We start from the raw sequence: 16,382 nt of genomic DNA on the forward strand, positions 1-16,382 counted from the left end.
GGACTTTGCACTGGTTCAACAGGAAGTCTGACATGAGGTCAACACATGTAACACCTGGTTAAACAGGCTCTTGGCACCAAACTCTGTTTGTTCGAATTATTCTTTGTTTGGGTAAAAGCGGTATGCGCTGCTGCGTTTGTTGAGGACACCTGGGAATCACAGGGTTCTAAACTTCCTTTCATAAACGTCGAGTGTGTACGCCACTTAACTCCTTGCCACCTTGAAGAAGAGCTACCACGCTGATCTGTGATCTTGTGTACTTTTCCCACTCCCTCTGTTATATATCTCAATAGGTTACGCAGACTACACAAGGCAAAATAGATATAATTTTTCTTCCAGTTACACATGCTGTTACATGATAGAGCATTTCAGATACCTTTGTTGTAAAATTCTAATTGAAGTTAGCTTCGGGCTCGCCAGGCCAACTCTTTGTTGTCTGCATTTGAGAGACTGTAGTCTGTAGCAGTAGTCTGCAGACGAAATTGCGGTTATTCGTAGAAAAGGGTGTTTTTTTTAGTGTTTTCTATCCCTTTGTTGGTTCCGTATGAATACTTTTATTACTGTCATGTCACACGCTTGTACTGAAAAGCACACAGACGGACACTTATAGTACACTTTTATAATATACACTTATAGTATGAAAAAAGTACCCTTTATATATTTGTACTTATCCTCGAGTATACTCTATCAGGTGTGTGTCTATATATATATATACTAATATACAGTATATATATTTGAGTGTGTGTCCAACACACACACACACACACACACACACACACACACACACACACACACACACACACGACTTTTTTATAAGGGTGGCAGTGGACAAAATATATCATCACTTGATGATTAATTGCGTGTTTTAAAATGTATTTTTAAAAAATAATTGGAATCTGAACTCCTGAAATACGTTCACTGCCAGTCTTTTATTAATCAGTATCACGTTGGCTCGGGGAGGTTGGAGGGGGTGGGGGCTTGCCATAGTGTGTGCGGAAAAAAGTGCCCTCCGTTCTTTTCTTAATCAACAGCGCCCCTGCTGGTTGTGGTTACATAATGCTGAGCATTTTACACCCACAGCGAACGGCACAAAATTAAAATCAGTCCTTATGAATCAATCATTTCCCTCGTCCCAGTAACATACGTTCTCCGTTAGGAAACAGCAGTTATCAAAAGGACAAACGTTTATTCAATGCCTCAGACTCTCATTTGTGTGTGTCTTGCCCAGCTGGGCTTAAAACATCCCAAAATGAAAAGTAGCTTTGCCAGGGATTTATAATACCCAGCATACAGATTAAAAGTTTGAATATGAATCTCCGCCAGTTGAACTTCTTCATCTCCAATTTAATCTAGTTTGCTACCTAATTGGGTTATGTTTTTGTAAGTGTTTCAATATGTTGTTTTTTTTCATTATCTGTGGCCTGGCTTTCACCCCCCACCTCCCACCCGCTTGTATCTCAGTCACTTGTGTCCAACAAGCCCATTCTGTTCATCTGTTCACTTTGTGTCGTGTCAGTGATAAACTATTAGTTGCCCCGCGACAGATCTTTAAAAAAAAAGGACCACATTTTCAGAATGACACGTTCAAGCAAACGTGTTCACCCTAGGGCACATATGCTGGCATCTACTCTGCAAGCATTTTTGGCAAGAAAAGGTCATTTAAGAAAACTTACACACAAACATTTGATTTGTTCAGTGCTCTTTTTGAGTCTGTTTGCAACTGACCAAAGTTCAATTTCTGGCATTGAGTGTCATTGAGAAAAGACTTGGAAGCCATTTTTCAATGGCTCCAGTTGTCATTTAATGCATAGTAGTCATTTGGAATTAACCCTTTCATGCACCCTCTAACCTGATAATATGATAAGCTGTACACTGGAGTAACCGCTGTCCCTGAAAGGGACAAAGTGTGACATTTAAATGATAGTTTAGCTCAGGCAGGATCCTAACAGAATATTCATTCATCTTCCGTACCGCTTGATCCTCACGAGGGTCACGGGGGGTGCTGGAGCCTATCCCAGCTGTCTCCGGGCAGTAGGCGGCGGACACCCTGAATCGGTTGCCAGCCAATCGCAGGGCACACAGAGACGAACAACGATCCGCGCTCACACTCACACCTAGGGACAATTTAGAGTGTTCAATCAGCCTGCCACGCATGTTTTTGGAATGTGGGAGGAAACGGGAGCACCCGGGGAAAACCCACGCAGGCCCGGGGAGAACATGCAAACTCCACCCAGGGAGGCCGGAGCTGGAATCGAACCCGGCACCTCTGCACTGTGAAGCCGACTCCTAACAGAATAGTCGCAGCCAAATGTTATCATCATTTCTAGTTCAGCTGGTTTGGGTTTTGCGTCACATGACGTGGTGGACTCACTTAAATATGTCTTCATTGTGCTTTTGGGAAGCTACAAGGCGGAGCTGTATGCACCTTTGACCGAATGCTAAGATGTCCAAGTAATTTCCTTGACATGTCTCAGAGTTTAGCTCGCCAAAACTTCATATGATGTTCTACTGATTAATTCAAAAGTTGATTTTTTTTTTGTTGCTCCAACATTCCACTATATTGAAAATAGATAAGCCATTTCAGAATTATGTATTTTTGCACATGCACCTCTGTGAATAATCATTATTATTGATTCAGAGCTGTTAAATCAATGTTTTCAATAGTACAATTCTATATAATCCTGAATTAATGTGTTAAATATTCCATGTTCGCAATCACTTTACCGTTCTGCAAGCGCGCTTGTGACATGCACTGCAATTTCCTTCTCAGTGGTTTTCTTGGAATCAATGATCGTTTGGAAAGGTGAAGGCTCACCAGTGGCCATGATTGTGCTGCAGTTGCGTCTTTTTTTGTTTTTGCGGTGCTTGAACTCCATGACTCACTTATTCTCTCTCAACTGTTAAAGCGCCATTGATTCCAAAACGGGAACGTCTATTTTGAAGCACACCCCTCACCCTGCTGTCAATTTGTTCACCAGAAAACCGTATACTGCTTAAACAGCCTTTGCTACACTGTTCTTCTATATTTGGATGAAATATGAAGCTACTGACAGCCTGTGATATAGAAATTATGGTAAATAACACATTTTTAAACATAGTTACAAATGGCTCAGTTCAAACCTTTGCTGTCTGTGATACAAGTCTGTGCTATAATATACACAAAAACTCCTTTCCCTTTCCTGAAAATACTTTTGACAAAATGTTGGCATGTCTTGTAACATGAGAGAGGTCTCTAATATTGGACCTGAAAGCGGGCCTGAACCCGCTTCTTGCAGTCTTGTTTGATGTGGTTAAGGCTGTCGAGTTCTTTCAAAACAAACTCAACCAACCTTGTCATTCTGGACGTTGCGTTATCCACTTAGAACCAAAACGGACCTTCAATCCTGCCCTCTAAATCAGACACAGTAGAATGGAGTAGAATGTTAATAACCCTGACATGTTAAGATGATTAAAAAAAAAGATAAATGTTTGAGCCCAGAAGACATATCTGCCTGGCCGTAATATATCACCTCGAGGTTTCTACGTCTGCGACCACGAGGCGCTCTGAAGCCTCCACACCAGTGTGAAGCCTCACAGCCACAAACTCAAATGGTGAAAAATAGTTGAAGGCCACAATTGACTAACACGTGGTCCTCAGTCTTTGCGTGCTTTTGTGTTTTCAGCTATTATCTTCAAACATGTATGCCGTATTTAAAAACCAAGGTATGTGTAATATGTACAAGTAACATGAGAGAATTTGTCAGTAGTACGGACTACAAGGCAGAGAAGGACAGGAAGATCCAGATGGGCAGTCACGACAGATGGATGCAGCAACAAAAAGCACACAGGCAAGCTGACTGATTGGTCATCTGACTGTAAAGATAACTCTCACGGAGGCGGCTGTCTCATTTCATGAGCTGGATGACTGACCGGACAGCTGACCGACAGTATCGTGTGTGCTGTATTTTACAGCGAGTCCACTTACTTTAGAATAGATGTCAACTAGCTGTTGGATCAATGGGTTGCCCTGATTATGAGGGAGTGTGCAGTGCAACAATCTAAGAAGGTGAGACAGAGAAAAATGACGCGGCCAAGATGGCCCATCTGTACAGGCAATTACTGTTCATTACGTGAGTGACAGTTGTGCGTCTGTGTGTGTTTGTGTGTGTCTTGGCCAACGCTCAGGACACATTTCATTGCTCTGACTTACCCCTTTTGGCTGCATTGATTGGCATGTACGCCAGATAGATTGATCACATTTTTTTTAATTCATAAACAGATGAAAAGCAATCACGAGTTTCCGTTTGACTGTGAAAAATAGAAGCTCGCTGAATTTCAATTGCAGACTCCAAAAGTAAACATCATGTTACTAACTGAAGCAAACCCATTTCCATTTAATCCCTCAAAACAACAGAAATGTGGTATTGCATAAATTCATGTTTGATGTTAATTTTTTTTGTTCTTTTGGATTTTTTTTTTTTTTGAGGAGGTGGAATTTAGAGGAAGCCTTCTTGTTCTTGTTAAATAAAAATATAATGTTACATTGTGCCTCTGTTGTGACATAATTGGCCCTTTTGGTGGTGGTATTGCAAATCAATCAACTAAAAAGTAAGCATTGAGTTATTTTGGCCCTCCTTGAGTCGTCAACTTGTCACGGTGGAGGGGCTTGTGTGACCCAATAGCCCAAAGTTTTGTGGGGCTTGATGCCCCCTGGGAGGGTCACCCATGGCAAAGAGTTCCTCGCGGAAGAAATTGGATGGCTGGATGATTTTTCTGGACATTTCACTTAAGAATAGAATGGCTTGACATGTGCCTTTATTGCTTGTTAAAGCTCTAAAGTATTGCACAAAGTGATCAAGAAATGGGTCATCAGTTTCAGTAACATCGACTACAAAAATATGAGAAAGTCTGATACGCTCTGTACCGAACGGACTGCACAAAATGATGCAAGACTTTGTCTGTCCAGTCCCTTCACATATTTCACTCCCCTTGGTCATGTCCTTTGTGAGTTTTTTTCCTCCATTCCCTCTCTTAACTCTCTTTCCATTTGTCTTTTTGTTTGTTGCTTTCCACAAGCTCTATTACTTTGTTTGTTTGTCCCTTTTGTCCTTGCTTTGAGGCCAAATCACTTTTTTCCCCCGTTTTTTTTTCAGAGACCCCCATGTTACTTTTGGATTGATGACATAGATTGTTCTCATTGTCCCTGCCTGTACTTTTTCTGAGGTTGTCTTTGTCACCCTTGGCAAACTCTTTATGAACCGAATCATGTCACTGTCTGATGATGTTTTTTATTGCCATTGAATTATTTTATATGCATTTCAATTTTATGTTGAATGGAATGTCCAATCATCCATCCATTTTCTAATCCATTTATCCTCACAAGGGGCACTGGGTGTGCCTATCCCAGCTGTCTTCGGGCAGTAGGCTGGGGACACCGTGAACTGGTTGCCAGCCAATAGCATGGCACACATAGACGAACAACCATCCTCGCTATAATGAGATGTTTCTTTTTAAATTATTACATTAACATTTTGGGGCGGCCCAAGGTCAAGTGGTTAGCGCATTGACCTCACAGTGCAAAGGTACCGGGTGCCTTCCTGTGTGGACTTTGCATGTTCTCCCCGTGCCTGCGTGGGTTTTCTCCAGGTGCTGCGTTTTACTCCCACGTTACAAAAAAAATGTGTGGCAGGCTGATTGAACACTCAAAAGTCATCCCTAGGTGTTGGTGTCAGTGCCGATAGTTGTTTGTTGCGATTGGCTGGCAAAAAGGAGAAACATATATCTTTGTCAAAGTTAGCCATGAAGCTGGAGGAGCTGGAGAGAGTCAACTTGTTGTGTGAGTCTTGTGAGCGTTAACTGTGTGCGTCTGCGCGCTGGATTTCCGCGTTTTTCAAGTTTGTCGTCGTCAAATGCTGACAGTGTTTTTCTCGTTGACTGTGACACAAGCACAAATCAATCAGCTTGCATGAAGATCTATATTGTGAAAGGTTTATTTCGGTTCACACAGCCATTTAGGATATTCAGTCAACATCACTTCAATGGGATCTTTATAATACATTTACATCAAATTAGTGGGCTTGTTCCTCCCCGTTTTAAATGTACTTACTCAAGACGGAAACCAATTTCAGTCAATTGTGACTTCAGTGACAGTCAAACAGTTACTACTTAGATGAATAGAACCAATGATTGGCAATTTCCAGGCGATCAACAGAGGTAGTTTAACAACTAAAATACTTTAAGTGCTCCATATCCCGGCACCATTTCTCAAATTTGCAGGTGCGTATGCAGCACTACCTACGAGCCACCAGTATACAGTGTTTTATATAAAAGCGCAGATGTCAATAGACACTGTGCAATACTATGATCAATTTGGAAAAAAAAGTATTATTATTCAAGTAGTTTAAATATCATTCTAATTACTGGTGTTACACAGCGACTTCAAAAAATATTTGTTTCGTTCCCGAGGTTTTGCACTGATCACCTGAGGCTGCAAGGCATGTGGGCTTAATGCTGTGGCCCGTGAATGAATATAGACATTGTGTGATCCAGGGATGGGCAACTTCGATCCTCGAGGGCCACTACCTGGCATGTTTTCGAGGTTTCCCTCTTGCAACACACCCGATTCGAAGGACCAGCTCATCGCAAGCTCCGGAGAAGCCTGATAATCATCCTGATCGTTTGAATCAGGGGGAAACACCTAAAACGTGTCTAATAGCAGAGCCTCAAAGACCGCAGAGGCACAGCTCTGGTCTAAAAATTTATCTGGCGATTTTGAAGAATCCATGGCATGGCATCCATCACCAAGGGCATTTCACTCCAGTTTCATTGTTGTTTCTGTGTATGTTGTATTTATTTTGCTTTTGTTATCTAACCTTGCTGTGACATTTGACAGATATATGAAATTTAACTTGAGTTCCCCATAACAAAACACTTTTCATTGACTGTACAATAATTTGGGATCATAATCCAGGCAGCAGTCTGTTCCAGCCCTCTCAATTTTTTTTGTTTGTTCCTTATCTGTGAGCCGTCCCTTTTCCGCTCCACCAATCGTTCAGTCGTCACCTCTCTATTAATCTTGAGAAGGCCATTACAGATTCCATTACAGACTGAAACTCATATTTTTTGTATCTGAAATGGGATTTTTCGCATCATTAAACAGTGCAACTCACTGTTAAATGTAAACTCCTTTAATTACTGTTTATTGCTGTGCATGTTAGGGCTTGCTAACAGATTTCAGTATTCAATTTTTCAAAGGAAATGGGAGGAAAAGGTCCCCGACGTACCTAACGAGCAGGGAGCTCTGGGCTTGTGATTTAAGCACATTGTCACCAGGTGGAAAAGCCCAACTAGTTTAGACTGCTCTTCAAAGTGTGCAAATTGTTTTCTGGGGTGATCGTGATGCGTTGAAAATAATTTTCCCCATGTTCTGTTTTTCATAGGTTGTCAGGGTTCATGCTGCCTTCTCCTATTGTCAGCACCGGATCTATATTGGCCTTGTGGTTTACCACCGATTTTGCCGTCAGTGCACAGGGCTTCAAAGCCGTCTACGAAGGTAAGTTCACATTTGGACAGTTTGTGTTAATTGCGAAATTTCTCTGATGATCAGAAAACGGGGGCAAAGTGTCACTTCCAGTTAATAGCATCGTAAATCTGGTCACATTAGCCTCAACATTCGGTCCACTATTTGGATCCAGGAGATACAAAAGGTTTTTAGGGTGATAGCGATGCACAGGTTACATTCCCAATCAGTGTTTTATTTCTGCGGCTGTGGTTTGCATCTGTCTTTAACTGCGCACCACATCAGATCATTCTCATAGGTTGCAGTCTTTATTTATTTTTGCTGTGCTGATTTTGTCCCTCTTTTTTGTTTTTTTGGGGTTATTCTTTTTTTCTTTTTGAGACGCGTATTTACCGGAAATGCAGTTGGACAGAATGAGGTTTGAGAAAAGAGACTGACAAAGAGAAAACAGAATGGAGCAAAAGCAACAGAGGGCAATAACAGTATAACAGCAGCAAATGAAAACAATGTTTCACAGGAGTTATCTATATGTGAACTGCTTGGGAAGACAGGGTGACACTCTGTGAGGAAATGACACAACAAGCAGCAAATAGGACATGACAGCATCGAACAGGTCGAATGAGTTGCTGTATGTTGGTAGCTCCCCCACGTCATGCCATGAGCCTCGTGAATACTCAGCTTCCCCCCCATTACTATGACCACCGATCATGGCAATCATTGTCTCTCTGAATATTTTGCAGTTTAACACCATTGCAAATGGCTGGCGATTTAAGCTCATCCTTTCACTTTCATCCCGTGTTTGCCTGAGATAAAAAAATACGGGTGAGACATACTGTACATTGGCGTTTGTGTTGGTGTCAGTCCTCACAACAGTTCATGTTGAATTGAAGCGTCTCACGTCTCACGGGCAATATTTTTCCTGGGTGGAGGATGCAAGTGAGCCTGGGCTCCGCTGGTGATTTATGAGAAGAGCTGCCCATGTTAATGATTCTGTGTGGGTGACTCACAGCTCGCTGCTCCCGTCTTCGTCTCCCCAGTATCAGTCGGAGCTGGTATGAGTGTTTACACAGTGTAAATGTAAGGCTATCTTGTCATTTACTGATGTGTGTTCTTCACTGCCACACCGAAGGTGTGCGCGCGTTACCACCAGCGCGTGTTGAGCGATGACCCCCTTCTCTCCACAAGCAGCAACTGCTGTTTGATTCTTGGCATTGACCATATTGGCATTGAAAGGCTGGGCCATGACCATTTGGACACACGACACAAATGCACACGCACACAGACACGCATACTTGTATGACGGGTGAATATGAATAATGACCATCAGCGACAAACTGAAATGACCACATTTGTAGTGTTTCTAACTAAAAGTGAAATACATACGCAATCAGTGGTCTTAAATTGTATTTCTTAGTTAACACATGTGAAATGGCACAATAGGCTCACCAGAAAGAGATAATTAATTAAATCATTACATTTAATTTGATTATGTTGAACCATCACTGGGGTCTGAATAGGGGATGTAGCTTGACCTCCTACTGCTAATGTCATGTTGTTCTTCTTTGGGAGCAAAGTAACGAATCAAATGCGCTTTTGCAGAACTAGAGCAAGAATACAACGATTACATCGGAGATAGGGGGTTAAATTCACCAAGAGAAATTAATGTTTCTTGACCACGACTAGGGCGGCCCGGTAGTCCAGTGGTTAGCACGTCGGCTTCACAGTGCAGAGGTAACGGGTTCGATTCCAGCTCCGGCCTCCCTGTGTGGAGTTTGCATGTTCTCCCCGGGCCTGCGTGGGTTTTCTACGGGTGCTCCGGTTTCCTCCCACATTCCAAAAACATGCATGGCAGGCTGATTGAACACTCTAAATTGTCCCTAGGTGTGAGTGTGGGCGTGGATGGTTGTTCGTCTCTGTGTGCCCTGCTTTTGGCTGGCAACTGATTCAGGGTGTCCCCCGCCTACTGCCCGAAGACGGCTGGGATAGGCTCCAGCACCCCCCGCGACCCTAGTGAGGATCAAGCGGTTCGGAAAATGAATGGATGGACCACGACTAAAATCAGCTTGATTTGTGGTTGATTGTTGCATGGGTCACAAATGGAAAATATTTGTGATAGCAAAGCTTTTAGAGTCAATCGTGCGTCCTTCATAAATGTCCCTTGAGAATGGAATGCCTTCCTAATATCCTTTCCCTTGATATTTTTAGCACCGTGAATACAGATTTGGTTCAATTTTGTAATATTTTTTCTCGGAAATGTTTGCTTGATATTCCAGTCACCATTTTTCCACCTCGACTGAGTGCCTTTCTAGTTTAACGTTTTGACTAAAGTTAAACAAATCTATGATTTTATGGAGACCAAACTGAATTAGCCGTGTTCACACACCGCTAATAGATGAAGTCTAAAGAGAAGTACATAGTCTGGGAAAGGGGGAGGGGGACAATGTACAGCGAGTGCTTTAAATGAGACCATAAGTAATGGAAAGCAATCCCTCACTGATAAAAAGCCAAGTTTGCAAACCTACCCTGCCGAGACAAGATAACATCAATTAATTTGGCCCCAAAGCCAGAGGAGAGCAGCGGGGGAGAGGTGTGAATGGAGACATTTAAAATGAGAAGGGAGATGACTGGGAGCAGGAGGGAAGCTTGTGAGGCACACAGAGGGAATTGTATCTGTCTGTAATCGGACATTAGGGATAAAAATGAATAATAATGGATGAGAGGTGAGAAATGCTGAGGACATCATCATAGTAATCAACATCAAAGCTAATAGTAACAGCAATGTTGTATCTTGATGAAATGATGCAGAGATCCAGTGGGGATTTGTGTCGCATGCAAACTTTCCATCTCCCTCAGCTCATCTTGTTCTTTAAAAATAAAACGCTTTGAAAATTAAGCAAAAAGAAAATGGTGACACGATGTATTTGTCATGTTCGTGTTTGTTGCGTCATGTGTCTCTCAACGGTTTCCCAAGTTCAAGCTAGAAACATAAAGGCTTGTTTTTGCCCTCATGATGCCAAATGCTAAAAGGTATAAATATTTATTCCTTGAGTAAAAGATTGCCTCTCCTGAAATGAGTTTCAAATTGTCGCTTAGCAACAAGGACCGGTGCCAGAACTTCCCCTGAGCATTTGTTAAGTGCTGCGATGTAAAAGTGCAAAGGCAGCGCCAGGACTGTCCCACACAGAGGAAATATTGTGGAACTTGCAACATTATTTGTGCTGCTACTAATTTAAAAGCGGTTTCCAAACAGGACAGATTTCTGCAGATTCCCAAATGGACCAAAATGGGTCACAGCTTATCAACCCCCCCCCCCCCCCCAGCCCCCATTTTCTATAATGCTTGTCCTCTTTGAGCCCATGGAGCCCATCCCAGGCAAGGTACTTCCGGGACAGGTCACCAGTCAATCTTACGGCTCATATATAGTGTAGACAAACAACCAAACACACAACTGAACATTGGATCATTTTGCCCTCTCATGAAGAAAGACAATGAACACATTCTTTTTGTTCAACTACATCAGAATAATAGTCTAGAATTTCAAAATATTGACGTTGTAGGGATGTAATTATCCTACATAAATGGAGAACTATTTGAATGGGTAGATGTGATTTAATTTGACATCTCCACGAAGGACATTTTTTAAATTCTCAATTTACATCTGGAAAAAAGCTGCCTGAATTATTCGAGTTTATGAAGTAGAAATTTTATCGAGGGTGTTTGGGGGTTTTCCTCGTGCGACGGCATCTTTGTGGTAAAGAAAAAAAAATACTCCTATCTTTCTTTTATCTGTTTTATTTTATTCGATCTTTTAACCTGGCTTTAAGCCTCATGTATGTCCCTGTTTGTTCACTTGCCTCAATTTGCTGCTGGTTATTTATAAATTTCTTTTCCTGTTGAGGGACTTGAATGCAAGATGACTTGGAAGCCCTTTAAACAGGCTTCCACCATGAAATCACGCACACAGACAGGCTCCAACCTATTTCATAAACATGCATGCAGTACTTGCAAACATCGACTGATGGCGATTACTTTGAATTCTCTTTGGAAATTCCACAGAGGGAAAACGAATTAAGGTAACAAGGAAAAACATAAGTCAGACACTTCTATGTGTCCACTATGTCAGTTGTTGTCTGATGTGTCCAGTTATCCTGCACATAGGTCTTAAAACCCTCTCTAGCTACAAAATGTAGAGGATGTTAAAAATACAATAAACTGGCTCCACTCCGTGCAGCTGCTTTTAAAACAGCTTGCACTTTTTTTTTAAACACGATTTTGGAGTGAGTCAGTGGACCTGCAGACTCCCAATCAGTTGTAGTTGATCCCAAACATGTTTTTTGGGGTTGATCTGTGTCAAGTTATTTCACATCAACCTTATACAAACCATGGGCAAAGCTTTGCACAGAGGAAAGGGGCCTTCCCTGTGGGAGTCATGATTTCACCTGTATGACTTGTGCAGTGGTATCATTCTACTCGCGGCGGATGAGGACGGGGACGGCCCACCAATAGCAAACATCTGTGTAGATCTGAATCTCATTGAAATGCATTTGGGGATTGTTTTTTGTAACCCTATAAATTCGTCAATAAACACTGTTGAACATTCAAAATGCATTTTCTACGAAAAGCAGTGGGAAAATGGGCAGGAAGGGGCGGATAAAAAACAAAACAAGAAAAGATAATTACAAAAGATTGGAAAAATAATCCTGGAGTATGCAAATGTATGGGTGCTGAACCACATGTATGCAGTAGTGGTGGTGGGGGGGGCACTCGATTGATAAATCTTTTTGAAGTGGTTTGTTTTGCTTCTTTTGTGTTCAAGATGTGAGTTACTGGCATATACATTTTTAATCTTACATAAAGTAAGATGCATATGGTGTTGGGCGCGTTTCATTTTGATTTAAGATCCATTTGAAATAGTGTGACAGGTGGATATTGAGTGTGCTGTGATTCTTTATCCATTGTGCATTTGGGCAGAAGCATGGTGTTCATTATGAAGATACATGAGAAAAATTTTGAGAACCAAAAAAGTGGAGAGCCAAGTTCTTTAGTCGATGGTGAAATTTTACTTTTCCCTCATTACTCGTTAAATTACTATTTGTTTTCTTTCATGAGTCTGGACTCATAAACACCCACTCGGAATAACTTCCAAAACTTTCTGTCTTGATGTACAGCTTTGCACCAACACTGGCAAGAGCCTTGTGCGGTCACGACTTCTGAATGCAAAAGGATTGCAGTTTCCTGCTTTGGCAATTCGCCTTCGACATGTTGTTACCCATGAGAGAAGGCTTTTCATCTGTAGTCTTTTTTTTCTTTTTTTTTTTTGGAAGCCTCCAGCCAGATAGTTTTCTTAGTGGCGCCTTTATTTTTCGGAGTTTCATCTCAACCAATCTCAAAGGGAAGCACATAAGAATGTCAGAAGATTGCAGTTGTGAAATGCATCTTTTCAAATCATATGGAAAATATACGGGATGTTGGCAGTGAGACGAAACTATGTTTAAAGGAGTGACATTGCTTTCAGTTTTCCAAGGAAGATGTTTTGTAATAGTGTCACATGCTACGGCATTATTTTATTCAAGGTATAGTCTGTCTACCGTTCCTCGCGACATCAATTATTCATATTTTAATATTTAAATATGCTCTTTGCTATTGTGGAAGTCAGGTTGTTGTCATGAATCCCAAAGATCACCTGACTGTGGTTGTCCTCTGTCTCAATCTGCTCCTTTCTGTGTGTGCATTTCTTTGAATTTAGTTGTTCGACAGACGTCAGGAGAAATTAAAACTAATTAAGAAGCTGAATACTGATTGGCTCTTTCATGCACAGTATAACACTGCTCAAGCAAATTTCCAAAGTATTCAGTATATATTACAGTCATGTTCAAAAGTTGATTCAAAGGGATTCAAGCATCTAACCAATTTTAACACCGCTTATCCTGAAGAGTGTCGCGGGAGTTGCTGGAGCTTATCCAAGCTGATTTAGGGCGAAAGGCAGACCACACCATGAACTCGTCGCCAGTCAGTCAGAGGGCACCTAGAAAGACAAACGACCATTCACGCCCACATCCGCATCGTCACTGGGTGGAAACCAATCTCACGCTGCCTGGCATACAAGTCAGCAACATGGATTCAAGCACAAAATGAGATGAATTGCCAACATATTTGTCCCGGACTTTAATTTACTATCACATTTTGCACAGCAATGACAGGATCCTAGACAGACAAATGCTTTGTGCTTTTGACTTTCAAGTTCTTCATGTGACATTTTCAGTTGGTGACTCTTCCCCTCTTCTGAGCATGACAAATAGCACTTCTAAGCTTTAGTGTTTGCTTCCTGTTTATAAAAACAGTACTGTCAATCAAAAAAAAAAAGAACCCTCCCCCCAAAACACAGACATTGACCAATATCTACTTAAAAACATGAACTATATTTAAAACACGCCACATTCTTACCTACGTAGTATTAAGATGCCAATACAGTTATTGGCCTCTTCCGAACATTCCTCCAGTACTGGCGGAGTTGAATGCTACGTTTTAATGCCACGCTGTTAACGATTCACAATGGCGCCAACCTTCGTTAGGCAGCAGAATTATTAAGCTTGTAGATTTGTCAGCTACAGCACAGCCTCCATCTGTGTCAGAGAAAATAAATTCACTTGGAATTGCTCTTGATTAGCGTGTTGAGGGAACACTGGGGAGTGTGTGCAGTGATGCAAGTGGTCATCTGTACAAATATGAGATTAACTCTTTGAAGTGGTCGGCTGTAAGCATTTATGATTAGTGCTTTGATGTATGAGAGTGGATGAGAACGCGCTCTCATGCGTATGTGTCTGCCGAATGTGCTGAAACTATGCCCTGCTCAACTGTCAGCTGTCAATCAAATACCCTATTTGTTTAAAGCCACTGATGAATGGACTATCGGCCATCGGCTTATTATGGGGCTATTCCACAGTGCAACGATGAGGCGCTCTCGCACAACCATGCCTGCCCTAAGACCCCATCCGTCCACCGTATCAAGTGAAAAGTATTACCTGCTGCTACTAAATGTAATCTTACATTAAGTGGAGATGGCAAATTTCTGATGAGTGTTCCCGATGGCGCTATTATCTCTACAATCGCATTGTATTGTTTTTTTTAACTTCCATTTTTATGTTCTGTTTGTTCAGATTAGTTATGCCCAGTATGTCTCTCTTGCGACTGTCTGGTTCTTGTGTTTGCATTCTATGTATTTTTTTTATTTTTCATAAAAGTCCTTTCTTTGGTTTTAAACAGTATTCAAGTGCTTCCATACAAGCCAAGGGCTCCATCGCCATTCAGTGACTGTGTGAATGTGAGTGGATTGTTGGCTGCGATATTCATGTAGCTCATTCTATTGGATTCAAATACCTTGTGTGTTTTTCCATACTTGGCAAATAAAGTTAATTTGATTCATATCTATGTGCCCGGTGGTTGACCAATGAGCAGTCCAGGGTGTATTGTCCAAAGGGCCATATGAGAAACTGGAATGGCTGTCGATGATTATGCCAAGATTTTACCATCAATTGTGTTCCATTTTCTCTCTCTCTCTCTCTCTCTCTCTCTCTCTCTCTCTCTCTCTCTCTCTCTCTCTCTCTCTCTCTCTCTCTCTCTCTCTCTCTCTTTCTCTGCGACTGTGACACAAAACTTGCGATTTTATTTATTTTTTTATTTTGGAGGGCTGGAATGGATTAATGGCATTTTCATTCATTTTAATGGGGAAAGATGATTTGGATCATATTCATACTCAGAGTTTTTTTGTGGTCATATTTCAAGATACCACTGTATTATATCACTATTTAATAACCATTCACAAAAAAAACACATGTCTCCAATGTGCCTATATTTTTCTTCTAGATTTTTAATGCGCTAACATTTTGAGTTCAAGCCCCAGCAGTATGCTGTTCCTAGTTGGGATTTCCAAATCATTATCAGGGTAAATCCCCCCTAATCCCTCTTCTGTGCAGGAAAAAAAAGAGTGTTGCGAACACGAGGACCACTGATGACATTATCGCGAGTCACTTTGGTTGAAAAACAGTTGCTAGAGGGTTCTGTGTAGTCGCTAAAAATAACATCTTCTATATGCTATCATGACGCATATCTGAATGCGTGGCAGCAAAATGTTCGAAATTGTGTGGGTTGAACCATGTAGGGTAAATCCAATCTGAGTTGGTTAAATAAACACACCCAACTCCGCTGGTGCTTTTGCTGTTCAAGAATGCTGGACACAAAATCTAAAAGTGTTTTTCATGCCAGCAGAGTCAGCGGGGAACGTTTCTTGGCGCAAACAGATCGTTAAACCTGAGGGGGAAAAGTACAAAGGGGTTTGACAACTTTGATGATCAGATCCCACTCCATATTTGTCTAAAATGTATTAATGTGGCTGTGTTGGCAGACAGTTGCAGCACTAAACCGTATCGACTGCACCACCGTAGGATGCCGTGCATGAGGGGGGCGGGGGGGGGGGCGTGTCACATTACTGTTGTTTCTCTTGTTACATCGATCAAGGCTGCAATATCAACCACCCAACTATGTGTGAGAATGTGTTTGTATGTGCCTGTTTTTGAGTGTGTACATGTGTGTGAGGCTATGTTAGGCCAAAGGTGACCTCCACACTAAGCTTTTGAGTCTGTGTCTCTTTCTCTCTCTTTCTTTCTCTCTCTCATACCTTTAGGAAGTGGATAAGGTGGTGTTCAACCTTCTCTGTCGACAACGTAGTGAAATCAATCTGACATTTGAGCCGCTTAGCATTTTTGCTAGTGTTTTTTTGTTGTTTGAGTCGACGGAACAATAGGGTGACTGAGCATTTTTCATATTTCACAGTGCTGCATTTATGGATCAATGGAAAGGTCTATTTCACAAGTTCAAACTTTTATAT

At 41.6% G+C, this 16,382-nt stretch overlaps 1 protein-coding gene across 2 annotated transcripts in view; it reads left to right on the forward strand.

Moving 5' to 3' along the window:
- LOC127599887 (CUB and sushi domain-containing protein 1-like) overlaps positions 1-16,382 on the forward strand; it is a 359,717-nt gene that overhangs the window by 117,440 nt on the left and 225,895 nt on the right. For both annotated transcript variants that reach the window (XM_052064098.1, XM_052064099.1), the window contains exon 3: positions 7,419-7,531. In XM_052064098.1, the coding sequence (XP_051920058.1) occupies positions 7,419-7,531 (113 nt within the window). The remainder of the gene's footprint in view (positions 1-7,418; positions 7,532-16,382) is intronic.

The sequence above is a fragment of the Hippocampus zosterae genome, chromosome 4 (assembly GCF_025434085.1).
Source record: "Hippocampus zosterae strain Florida chromosome 4, ASM2543408v3, whole genome shotgun sequence".
Classification (NCBI taxonomy): Eukaryota; Metazoa; Chordata; class Actinopteri; order Syngnathiformes; family Syngnathidae; genus Hippocampus; species Hippocampus zosterae.